This window comes from Mobula birostris, chromosome 26 (genome assembly GCF_030028105.1).
Source record: "Mobula birostris isolate sMobBir1 chromosome 26, sMobBir1.hap1, whole genome shotgun sequence".
Taxonomy (NCBI): domain Eukaryota; kingdom Metazoa; phylum Chordata; class Chondrichthyes; order Myliobatiformes; family Myliobatidae; genus Mobula; species Mobula birostris.
In genome coordinates, this window is record NC_092395.1 from 30871155 (window position 1) to 30883909 (window position 12755).

Here is a 12755-nt window from a genome sequence, read left to right on the forward strand (position 1 = left end):
ATAAATTAAATTAATTATGTAGTGCAAAACGAGAGGGGAAAAATAGTGAGGTAGTGCTAATGGGTTCATTGTCCATTCAGAAATCTGATGGCAGAGAGGAAGAAGCTGTTCCTGAAATGTTGAGTCTTCTGTACCTACTCCTTGATGATAGCAATGAGAAAAAGGCATGCCCTGGGTGATGGGGTACCTTAATGATGGATGCTGTCTCTTTGAGGCATCGCCTTTTGAAGGAGCATTGGATGCTGGGGAGGCTAGTGGCCATGATGGAGCTGACTACGTTTACAATTTTCTGCAGCTTTTTCCAATGCTGTGCATTGACTCCTCCATACCAGATGGTGACGAAACCAGTTAGAATGCTCTCCATGGTACCTGTGTAGAAATTTGCGAGCATCTTTGGTAACAGACCAATTCTCCTTAAACTCCTAATGGAATATAGCCACCATCATGCCTTCTTTGTAGTTACATCAATATATTGGGATAACTCCTCAGAGAAATTTCGTGCACTTGGGGGTGCAAGATAAAGTAGCCCAAAGTCAGCATGGTTTCCTTAAGGGGAAATCTTACCTGCCAAATCTGTTGGAATTCTTTAAGGAAATTACAGGCAGGATAGACAAAGGAGATTCAGTGGATGCTGTTCACTTGGATTACATAGAAACATAGAAAATAGGTGCAGGAGTAGGCCATTCGGTCCTTCGAGCCTGCATCGCCATTCAGTATGACCATGGCTGATCACCCAACTCAGAACCCTATACCTGCCTTCTCTCCATACCCCCTGATCCCATTAGCCACAAGGGCCATATCTAACTCCCTCTTAAATATAGTCAATGAACTGGCCTCAACTGTTTCATGTGGCAGAGAATTCCACAGATTCACCACTCTCTGTGTGAAGAAGTTTTTCTTCATCTCGGTCCCAAAAGGCTTCCCCTTTATCCTCAAACTGTGACCCCTCGTTCTGGACTTCCCCAACATCAGCAACAATCTTCCTGCATCTAGCCTGTCCAATCCCTTTAGAATTTTACACGTTTCAATAAGATCCCCCCTCAATCTTCGAAATTCCAGTGAGTATAAGCCTAGTCGATCCAGTCTTTCATCATATGAAAGGCCTGCCATCCCAGGAATCAATCTGGTGAATCTTCTTTGTACTCCCTCTATGGCAAAAATGTCTTTCCTCAGATTAGGGGACCAAAACTGCAAACAATACTCCAGGTGTGGTCTCACCAAGGCCTTGTACAACTGCAGTAGAACCTCCCTGCTCCTGTACTCGAATCCTCTTGCTATGAATGCCAGCATACCATTCGCCTTTTTCACTGCCTGCTGTACCTGCATGCCCACTTTCAATGACTGGTGTATAATGACACCCAGGTCTCGTTGCACCTCCCCTTTTCCTAATTGGCCACCATTCAGATAATAATCTGTTTCCCTGTTCTTGCCACCAAAGTGGATAACCTCACATTTCTCTACATTAAATTGCATCTGCCATGAATTTGCCCACTCACCTAACCTATCCAAGTCACCCTGCATCCTCTTAGCATCCTCCTCACAGCTAACACTGCCACCCAGCTTCGTGTCATCTGCAAACTTGGAGATGCTGCATTTAATTCCCTCATCTAAGCCATTAATATATATTGTAAACAACTGGGGTCCCAGCACTGAGCCTTGCGGTACCCCACTAGTCACTGCCTGCCATTCTGAAAAGAACCTGTTTATTCCCACTCTTTGCTTCCTGTCCGCCAACCAATTCTCTATCCACATCAATACCATACCCCCAATACCGTGTGCTTTAAGTTTGCACACTAATCTCCTGTGTGGGACCTTATCAAAAGCCTTTTGAAAATCCAAATATACCACATCCACTGGTTCTCCCCTATCCACTCTACTAGTTACATCCTCAAAAAATTCTATGAGATTCGTCAGACATGATTTTCCTTTCACAAATCCATGCTGACTTTGTCCGATGATTTCACCACTTTCCAAATGTGCTGTTATCACATCTTCGATAACTGACTTTAGCATTTTCCCCAGCACCGATGTCAAGCTAACCGGTCTATAATTCCCCAGTTTCTCTCTCTCTCCTTTTTTAAAAAGCGGGGTTACATTAGCCACCCTCCAATCCTCAGGAACTAATCCAGAATCTAAAGAGTTTTGAAAAATTATCACTAATGCATCCACTATTTCTTGGGCTACTTCCTTAAACACTCTGGGATGCAGAACATCTGGCCCTGAAGATTTATCTGCCTTTAATCCCTTCAATTGACCTAACACCACTTCCCTACTAACATGTATTTCCCTCAGTTCCTCCATCCCACTAGACCCTCGGTCCCCTACCATTTCCGGAAGATTATTTATATCCTCCTTAGTGAAGACAGAACCAAAGTAGTTATTCAATTGGTCTGCCATGTCCCTGTTCCCCATGATCAATTCACCTGTTTCTGACTGTAAGGGACCTACATTTGTCTTAACCAATCTTTTTCTTTTCACATATCTATAAAAGCTTTTACAGTCAGTTTTTATGTTCCCTGCAAGCTTTCTCTCATAATCTTTTTTCCCTTTCCTAACTAAACCCTTTGTCCTCCTCTGCTGGACTCTGAATTTCTCCCAGTTCTCAGGTGTGCTGCTTTTTCTGGCTAATTTGTATGTTTCTTCTTTGGAATTGATTCTATCCCTAATTTCCCTTGTCAGCCACGGGTGCACTACCTTCCCTGGTTTATTCTTTTGCCAAACTGGGATGAACAATTGTTGTAGTTCATCCATGCGATCTTTAAATGCTTGCCATTGCATATCCACCATCAACCCTTTAAGTATCATTTGCCCGTCTATCTTAGCTAATTCACGTCTCATACCTTCAAAGTTACCCTTCTTTAAGTTCAGAACCTTTGTTTCTGAATTAACTATGTCACTCTCCATCTTAATGAAGAATTCCATGGATTTTCAGAAGATCTTTGATAAGGTGCCACACATGAGGCAGTTTATCAAGATAAGAGCCCATAGTACAACAGGAAAGATGATAGAATGTACAGAGGATTTGCTGACTGGCAGGGAGCAAAGAGTCAGAACGAAGGGAGTCTATTCTGGTTATCTGCAAGTGACTAGTGGTGTTCTGCAGTGGATGGTTTTGGGAACACTACTTTTCACATTATGTGTCAATGATTTGGATAAGAGAATTCAGAATTAGAACAAAGGGTTCCGGCCCGAAACGTCCACCGATCTTTTCCACGGATGCTGCCCAACCTGCTGAGTTCCTCCAGCGTGTTATGAGTGTTGATCAGGTTTAATATCACTGGCATATGTCATGAAAGTTGTTGACTTTGCAGCAGCAGTACAATGCAATGCATAATAATAGAGGGAAAAAACTGAACTTCAGTATATATATATATATATATATATATACACATACATACACACACACACACACACAATATATAAAATTGTTAAATTAAATAAGTAGTGCAAAACTAATAAAGTAGTGTGGTAGCGTTCACAGGTTCAATGTCCATTCAGAAATCAGAGGGCAAATGGGAAGAAACTGTTCCTGAATCCTTGAGTGTGTGCCTTCAGGCTTCTGTACCTCCTTCCTGATGAACAATGAGAACAAGGCATGACCTGGGTGATGGGGGTCTTCAGTGATGGACGCTGCCTTTTTGAGGCACCACTCCGTGAAGATATCCTGGATACTAGAGAGGCTAGTGCTCATGCTGGAGCTGACTAAGTTTACAACTCTCTGCATCTTTCTTTGATCCTGTGCAGTAGCAACCCCAGACCAGACAGTCTTGCAGCCAGTCAGAATGCTCTCCATTCTGTAGAAATTTGCAAGTGTTTTTGTTGATATACCAAATCTCCTCAAACTCCTAATGAAATATATTCACTGTCGTGCCTTATTGGTAGCTGCTTCGTTATGTTGGGTCCAGGTTAAATCCTCAGAGATATTGACCCAAGAACATGAAATTGTTCATTCTTTCTACTCCTGATCCCTCTATGAGGACTGATGTGTGTTCTCTCATCTTACCCTTTCTGAAGTCCACAATCTGTTCTTTTGTCATAACTGATGTTGAGTGCAAGGCTGTTACTGTGACACCACTCAGCTAGCTGATATATCTCGCTCCTGTACGCCCTCTCATCACCATCTGAAATTCTGCTAATGTCAGGTTCTATCATCAGCAAATCTATCTTTGATATTTGAGCTGTGCCTAGCTGCACAATTGTGGATGTAAAGAAAGTAGAGTGGTAGGCTAAGCACACATCACTGAGTTGCGCCAGTGTTGATTGTCAGTGAGGTGGAGATGTTGTTTCCAATTCACACAGATTGTAGTCTACCGGTTAGGAGGTCGAGGATCCAATTGCAGACAGAGGTATAGAGGCCCAGGTTCTGGAGCTTTTTGATCAGAACTGTAGGAATAATAGTGTTAAATGCTGAGCTGTAGTCAATAAACAGCATCCTGACATAAGTATTTGTATTGTCCACGTGATCTAAGGCCATGTGAAGAGCCAACGAGATTGCATTTGCCGTAGACCTATTGTGGTGATAGGTAAATTGTAGTGGGTCCAGGTCCTAGCTGAGACAGGAGTTAATTCTAGGCATAATCAACCTCTCAAAGCATTTCATCACTTCAGGTGTAAGTGCTACTGGATGATGGTCATTAAGGCAGCTCATCCTGCTCTTCTTGTTGCCTTTTTGAAGCAGGTTGGAGTTTTGTGGCTAAATTTGCAGATGATACAGGGATTGGTGGAGGGGCAGGTAGTGTTAAGGAATTAGAGAGTTTGCAGGAGAACTTAGACAGATTGGAGAAGGGGCAAAAAAGTGGCAGGTGCAATATAGTGCAGGGAAGTGTATGGTCATGCACTTTGGTAGAAGGAATAAAGATGTAGATTATTTTCTAAAGGAGAAGAAAGTTCATAAATCAGAGGGATCAGTCAGACCATGCTGGGCCTGTACTGGCTGTAGTTTAGAAGAAATGGGGGGTGGGGGATCTCATTTAAACCAATTGAATATTGAAAGGCCTAAATGGAGTGGATGTGGAGAGGATGTTTCCTATAGTGGATAAGTCTAGGGCCAGAGGGCACAGCCTCAGAGTAGAGAGATATCCATTTAGAACAGAGACGAGTAGGGATTTCTTTTGCCAGAGGGTGTTGAATCTATGGAATTCATTACCATGGATGGCTGTGGAGGCTAAGTCAGTGAGTATATTTAAAGCAGAGGTTGTTAGGTTCTTCATTAGTCAGGGACGTCAAAGTTTACAGGGAGAAGGCGGGAGACTGGGGTTGAAAAGGATAATAAGTCAGCCATGATGGAATGGCGGAATAGATTCGGTGGGCTTAGTGGTCTAAGTCTGCTCCTATGTCTCACAGTAAGATGTTTAGAGGGATTTGAGGAAGATTTTTTTTTACCCTGAAGGTGATTGGAATTTGGACACATGAATGCTAAAGAAGTGGCAGAGGCAGGTATCCAACAATATTTCAGAAGCATCCCGGAGAGAACTTGAATTGCCAAGGTATAGTTGGCTCCAGACCTTGTGCTGGTTAATGGAATTAGTAGAGATGGGTATTTGATATTTGGCATGGGCATGTCTGTGCTATATAACTCTGTGACTCTATAGAATATAATCACAGATAAAAACAGAAAAATTGCTGGAAAATCCAGCAAGTCAAGTGGAAAAAGCACAAAGGTTAATGTTCCATGCCAGTGACCCTTCACTACAAAAAATAAAATGCTTTTCAACTCTTGAGCACAATGTTCAACATATGGAATAAATGCTCACCTGAAACTAGGAAGCCCCTGCTGAACAAGCGCTCCCTAAACAAGCAAACAAGACAAATAAAAAGTGAAGAGATTAAAAAATCTACTGGAGCAAGGTGGCAAGATTTACTGGAATGAAAAGCAGAATGTGCAAAAGTAAGTTAAAGGTGTGATAATCGTAAAGAGAGATCTCAATGAAAGCAAAACTCCAAGCACACATTATAACAGTAAGACGTGGTTTTAATGTACAGCAGGAAGAAGTACGGCTGAAAGTTCTTAAAGATGTAAATCGGCTTGAAAGTAGAGATAAGCACTGATGAAATTCTGCAAGCAATTGATCATGAGAGGGTGTCAACCAGCACAAGGAAGACACCAAGGTATCAGGTACAGGCCTAGCTGTGTCTGTATTCAATCAGCATGAGAAAACAAATTAATGAAAACCACATAATTACAGGTTAATAGCTTTAATTTTATAAATGAAAGTAAAACTATCAGGTCTAATTTAAGGATTACTTGTAGGATAAGTGGTCAAAGAACTCTTAAGAGAAAGATCCTGCCTGAACAACTTCCTTACCTTTCATCAAAAAATAACATCCTAGACAAGCTATAAGTCCATGCAGACCAATATAACCCCACCTCACCCTCCCCCCACCAAGCTAGTGTCTTTTGTCCTTGTTTAGCCAATACCCCTCTAAAGTAAACTTTTCCTATCGGTGTACCTGTCCAAGTGACTTTTAAATGTTATTATACATGCCTTAATCACACTGCCCTCTAATACAGGAACATTAACAAACAAGAAAAGATGCTCTGGTCAATTCAGTCTGTCTCACATTATATATCACTCAAATTACATTACTAAACATCCTTTAATCATTCAAAACAATGTGACTTTTAGTGAAGCCAAAGAAAAAAAAAGAGATTTAAGCCAGGCCAAATTAGCAAAATAAAATAATTCGATATTCTTTTCTGACTTCCTTGAGAATTTAATACTACTCCAGGAGACAAATGTGGCTTCTATAACTCTGTACATTAAAAATAAATCACCAAAACCCTGCCTGTTATTAGGAGATCCCAGCTGGAAGCAGTTTTGAGTGCTAAAACATAAGTGAGAAATACCATGACCTGAGGTGATGTGTTAAGGCAATGTAAGGTCAAGATTTATCTGAAAGGTCTCAGTTTTGCCTAAGTACTGGTATAAGCTGTTTTAGCCTTGGGAATGTACAAAATGTGGTCTAATGGTTTGGAAGTTTCAAATCCAGGAAAGACTACAAAAAGAGTGGCAAATCCAACTGGAAAATGCTTCTTCTAGGGCTGATCTCAGAAAGTTCTTAATCTTGAGAGAATGTTGACATGTGGTAGTTCTTGTGTGCCATTTTTCATTGATTCTATTGCATTTCTTTGTTCTACTGTGAATTCCTGCAAAAGAACGAATCTCAGGGTAGTACAGTCTATGGTGACATATATGTAATTTGATAATAAATTTACTTTGAACTTTGTGGATAGAAAGCACGGGAGAAATAAAAGCCTGTTATTATTAATTAGACTTAAAAAGAACAAAAATTAGGGCAATTCTAGATGAAAAATAGTGATTCTTATGACTTTTTTTCAATAACTTCCTAATCTCAAAATTACTAAAGACTTGTGCCTCAATGAATGAACATAATGTTTTCTAATTGATTCAATGTATAATTCTTCAAGTTATTTCCAGAGAATAATTATCTTTGATTTGTCACCTATACCCAGCAAGTTCTCATTTACAGCCAGGACCCAGTCAGGTTCTTGGATTCCCTCAACTCAGGCACAATAATGTATCTCAGGACATCAACTTCTTCACCAGTCTTTGTATACTCCACATTGTGATCTCTTATCCTTGAGTCAGAGCAACAAGTTGTGAAGTTAGAATCCTGATTGTGGCCCTAACAGTCTGTATTGTATTTATACCATAGATTAAATATCAGTGTTTAATGAATATACTATTTAGCCTCCTTCTGTTAACAAGGGTCCTCCAAGAGGACCAGAACTTTGTGGCTTGGAGGTGTGTATGCCTCAATGACCCAGAGAGCTAGGTTGGCTGGAGTCAGGGCTTTGGCTCTTGGTAGGGTCAACAATGCCAACGGATCAAAGGGTAGAGGCCAAAAGAAGAGTGGTCCACCGATCCTCCAGATGTGGGGGTTCAACTCAGGGCTGACAAACCTGACTGGGTCCAAAAAAATCGTTATGGAAACAGCAATGAAGAATCCTTCTAGGCGGCCAAGACTACTTCTGACATACCATCAGGATTCAACGAGCGAAGACTGCGTTCCGATACTTGTAATTTCTATTTCAGGTACACCTGCTCTAGTTGTCAGAGTGCCCTTCGGTCTCCTCAACCACGTAAAGAACGGCCGCATAATGAAATCGCGGTCCAAAGGGCTGGAACCTCTGCAGTCTCCCGTGTCTGCTCTCTTAATTTTGCTGTTTGCTTAATGTGAAGAGGTAGTGCAAATAAAAACTAGAGAGAACGGGTAAATAATGATCGCAACTGTATTGGAGTACCGACAGGAGATCGCGACCTCCGGGGAGAAACCTCCAAAAGGTCAGATTTGCAGTTTGACGCTCCATAAACTTTAAGCGCCTCACTTTAAAGCACCCAAGCTATTTACTTAGGTAACATCTCTGTCCGGGTCACGAGTTTACGGGAGATGCTTTGAGTTGTTGGAAAGCTTTAAAGCAAATGAGAAATCGGCTCATGTGGTCAAGAAGGTCATCACCCACATCTCCCAAAAGTTCTTCGCAGGCATTATCGCCACTCCCGACTTCTGACTCTGTCAGTCAAGCCAGCATTACCCAGTTTACAAGCAGCACCCTCTCTCACCTGTTCAACAGATGCAAATATTGTTGTCTGTCCCCGTAAGTGTACGAAGCCATGCTGGCGGACGGGACGGTGCCGGTCGCTGCCTCTCTCTAGCCAAAGATTTGCGGAACCCACATCGAGAGAAGAGGGCATCGCCGGCAAAAGGAGGAACCACTCGTGAAAGAGGAGGAGCAAGAGACCAGCAGCGAGGAATGAACTGTAGCTGCAGGACAGGCGTTTCTAATGCCAGAGGGAGAAGCAAGTAGCGAAGTGAGAGTTGGTGGGAGGGGAAGGAGACACGGGAGAGCAATGTGCCTTAGTGCAGGAGACGGACAACTACTGGCAGGTACGGTGATTTCCTGTCCGATTTCAGTTCTGATTGAGGGCGATTTAAAATGTCAGTCTGTGCGAGTCCAGTTGAGGTTGAACTATTTACCAAAACAAGTTCAACCAGCCTAAAGCGTGTAGAACCAGATTCTTTCAGCTTTCATCCCTGCACACCTCACATACCTGGCTCAAAGATGAATTCCTCGTGACTGCCCTAATCGAATCAAAGGTTAATGGAGATCGCTCCCTGACGCATCTCGTTTTATGGCTCCACAACACAAAATATAGGGCTGATTTGACTTCTTCCAGGTCTTTCCAAACTTCCGGCAGACATTTAAGTTAATATCATTAAGAAAGCAAAATTAAGAAGCAGTTCCATTTGCGACCTTTTCGGAATGTTTCTGAATGTTCCTGTTCCAGGGCGGTGCGGTTGTCACGGAACTTTCAGGGACCGTGACGTACGCAGATCGGCGCCGAGTTGATGCTTCCTCTGTTGTCTGCCTGGAATAAGTCAGACTCTCAGCATAGCCGCGGTCAACCTTTACCCAGGACGGATGTGGATGCTCCATCGCTGAACGTAGTACATTCAAAAATGGACCGTGCTGTTGCAGCAAAATAATTTTCGAGACATTTCTGTATTCCCATGACAATAAACTTGAAATGGACACATATTTGGATATTAAAAGTATCAAATTTTAAAAGAAGATACAAGAGCAGAATTAGGCCATTCAACCCATTTAGTCTACTCCACCATTCAATATTGGCTGATTTATCAATCCCATTCCTCTGGCTTTTCCCCATAACCTTTGAGGTTCTTGCTAATCAAAAATCTATCAACTTCTGCTTTAAATATACCCAACGACTTCGCTTCCAAAGCTATTTGTGGCAATGAATTCCACAAATCCGCCACCGTCTGGCTAAAGGAAAAATCATTCTCTTTAAAGGAACGTTCTTTAAGTCTAAAACTGTGCCCCCACTATTGGAAACATCCTTTTCACGTCCACTCTGTCTCAGCCTTGCAACAATCCATGGTTTTCAATGAGAACTCCCCTCTTTCCTCTAATCATTTGCTAGTACAAGCCCAGGCCCATCAAATGCTCCTTGTATGTCAACTCTCTCACTTCTTGGATCATTCTCATGAATCTCCTCTGAGAAAAGAAGCCTAAAACTGCTCACTACAAGTATGATCTGACCAATGCCTTATAAAGACACAGCATCATATCCTTGCTTTGAAATTCTGGTTGTCTAAATGAATGGTAACATTGCATTCACTTTCCTTAGTAACAACTCAAACTGCAAGTTAATCTTTAGGGAATCCTGCATGAGGACTCCCAAGTCCCTTTGTGCTTCTAATTTCTGAATTTGCTCCGCATTTAGAAAATAGTCAACACCTTTATTCCTTCTACTGAAGTACAAGACCATACACTTCCTTACACTGTATTCCATCTGGCACTTCTTTGCCAATTCTCCTAATCTGTGTAAGTTCTTCTGCAAACTGTACATTTCCTCAACACTACCTGCCCCTCCACCTATCTCCATACTGTTCACAAACTTGCCCACGAAACTATTAATCCATCATCCAAATCATTGATATGTAATGTGAAAGAGGAACGGTCCCAACAACACCAGTCACCAGCAGCCAACCAGAAAAGGCCCCCTTTATTCCCACTTTGCTTCCTCCAGTCAGCCAATCTTGTAAGCATGGTTCTTTTTTGTAATACCATGGGTTCTTATCTTATTGAGCAACCTCATGTGTGGCACCTTGTTAAAGGCCCCCTGAAAATCCAAGCAAACAACATCTACTTCTTCTCCCTCGTCTATCCTGCCAGTTATTTCCTCTAAGAATTCCTACAGTTTTGTCAGACATGATTTTCCCTTTAGGAAACCATGCTGACATCGGCCTATTTTATCATGTGCCTCCAAGTACCTTGAAACTTCATCCTTAAGACTCTAACATACTGTCAACCACTGAAATCAGGTTAACTAACCCATGAGATTAGTCTAGGATCATGGCACTGAGTTAATAGACAATAGGCATTAGGTGCAGGAGTAGGCCATTCAGCCCTTCGAGCCAGCACCGCCATTCACTGTGATCATGGCTGATCATCCACAATCAGTCTTTTCCTGCCTTCTCCCCATATTCCTTGACTCCGCTATCTTTAAGAGCTCTATCTAACTCTTTCTTGAAATCATCCAGAGAATTGGCCTCCAGTGCCTTCTGAGGCGGAGCATTCCACAGAACCACAACCCTCTGTGTGAAAAAGTTTTTCCTCAACTCTGTTCTAAATGGTCTACCCCTTATTCTTAAACTGTGGCCTCTGGTTCTGCACTCCCCCAACATCGGAACATGTTTCCTACCTCTAGCGTGTCCAATCCCTTAATAATCTTATATGTTTCTATTAGATCCCCTCTCCTCCTTCTAAATTCCACTGTATACAAGTCCAGTCGCTCCAATCCTTCAACATATGACAGTCCCTCCATCCTGGAAATTAACCTCGTGAACCTACACTGCACTCCCTCGATAGCTAGACTGTCCTTCCTCAAATTTGGAGACCAAAACTGTACACAATACTCCAGGTGTGGTCTCACCAGGGCATTGTACAACTGCAGAAGGACCTCTTTGCTCCTGTACTCAACTCTCCTTGTTATGAAGGCTAACATGCCATTAGCTTTCTTCACTGCCTGCTGTACCTGCATGCTTACTTTCAGTGACTGATGAACAAGGACACCTAGATCTCATTGTACTTCCCCTTTTCCTAACTTGACACCATTCAGATAGTAATCTGCCTTCCCGTTCTTGCCACCAAAATGGATAACCTCACACTTATCCACATTAAACTGCATCTGCCATGCTTCTGCCCACTCACCCAATCCGTCCAAGTCACCCTACATTCTCGTGACATCCTCCTCACATTTCACACTGCCACCCAGCTCTGTGTCATCTGCAAATTTGCTAATGTTACTTTTAATCCCTACATCTAAATCATTAATGTATATTGTAAATAACTGCGGCCCAGCACCGAGCCTTGCGGTACCCCACTAGTCACTGCCTGCCATTCTGAAAAGGACCCATTAATCCCTACTCTTTGTTTCCTGTCTGCCAACCAATTTTCTATCCATGCCAGTACCATACCCCCAATACCATTTGCTCTAATTTTGCCCACTAACCTCCTATGTGGGACCTTATCAAAGGCTTTCTGAAAGTCCAGGTACATTACATCCACTGGCTTTCCCATGTCCATTTTCATAGTTACCGCCTTCTCAAAAAATTCCAGAAGATTAGTCAAGCATCATTTCCCCTTCATAAATCCATGCTGACTCGAACCTATCCTGCTAATGCTATCCAAATATGCTGCTATTTCATCTTTTATAATTGATTCTAGCATCTTCCCCACCACTGATATCAGACTAACTAAGTCTATAATTGCCTGTTTTCTCTCTCCCTCCTTTCTTAAAAAGTGGGATAACTTTAGCTACACTCCAATCCACAGGAACTGATCCTGAATCTATAGAACATTGGAAAATGATTACCAGTGCGTCCACAATTTCTGGAGCCACCTCCTTAAGTACCCTGGGATGCAGACCATCAGGCCCTGGGGATTTATTAACCTTCAGTCCCGTCAGTTTACCCAACACCATTTTCTTCTTGATGTGAATTTCCTTCAGTTCCTCTGTTACCCTCGGTTCTCTGGCCACTATTACATCGGGGAGATTGTTTGTGTCTTCCCTAGTGAAGATAGATCCAAAGTACCTGTTCAGCTCGTCTGCCATTTCCTTGTTCCCCATAATAAATTCACCCGTTTCTGTCTTCAAGGGCCCAGCTTTGGTCTTAACTAATTTTTTCTTCTTTCACATACCTAAAGA

The 12755-nt window shown here is 42.3% G+C and overlaps 1 protein-coding gene across 3 annotated transcripts in view; it reads right to left on the reverse strand.

Moving 5' to 3' along the window:
- The window catches only part of LOC140188166 (dedicator of cytokinesis protein 7-like), a 255411-nt gene extending 246093 nt beyond the window's left edge, over window positions 1-9318 (reverse strand). For 2 of the 3 annotated variants that reach the window (XM_072244166.1, XM_072244168.1), the window contains exon 1: window positions 8586-8716. In XM_072244166.1, coding sequence (XP_072100267.1) covers window positions 8586-8638 — 53 coding nt within the window. In that variant the 5' untranslated portion in view covers window positions 8639-8716. Of the gene's footprint in view, window positions 1-8585; window positions 8717-9074 lie in introns of those variants that run through there. The other variant, XM_072244167.1, reaches the window with a different exon arrangement.
- Between the last annotated feature and the right edge of the window lie 3437 nt (window positions 9319-12755).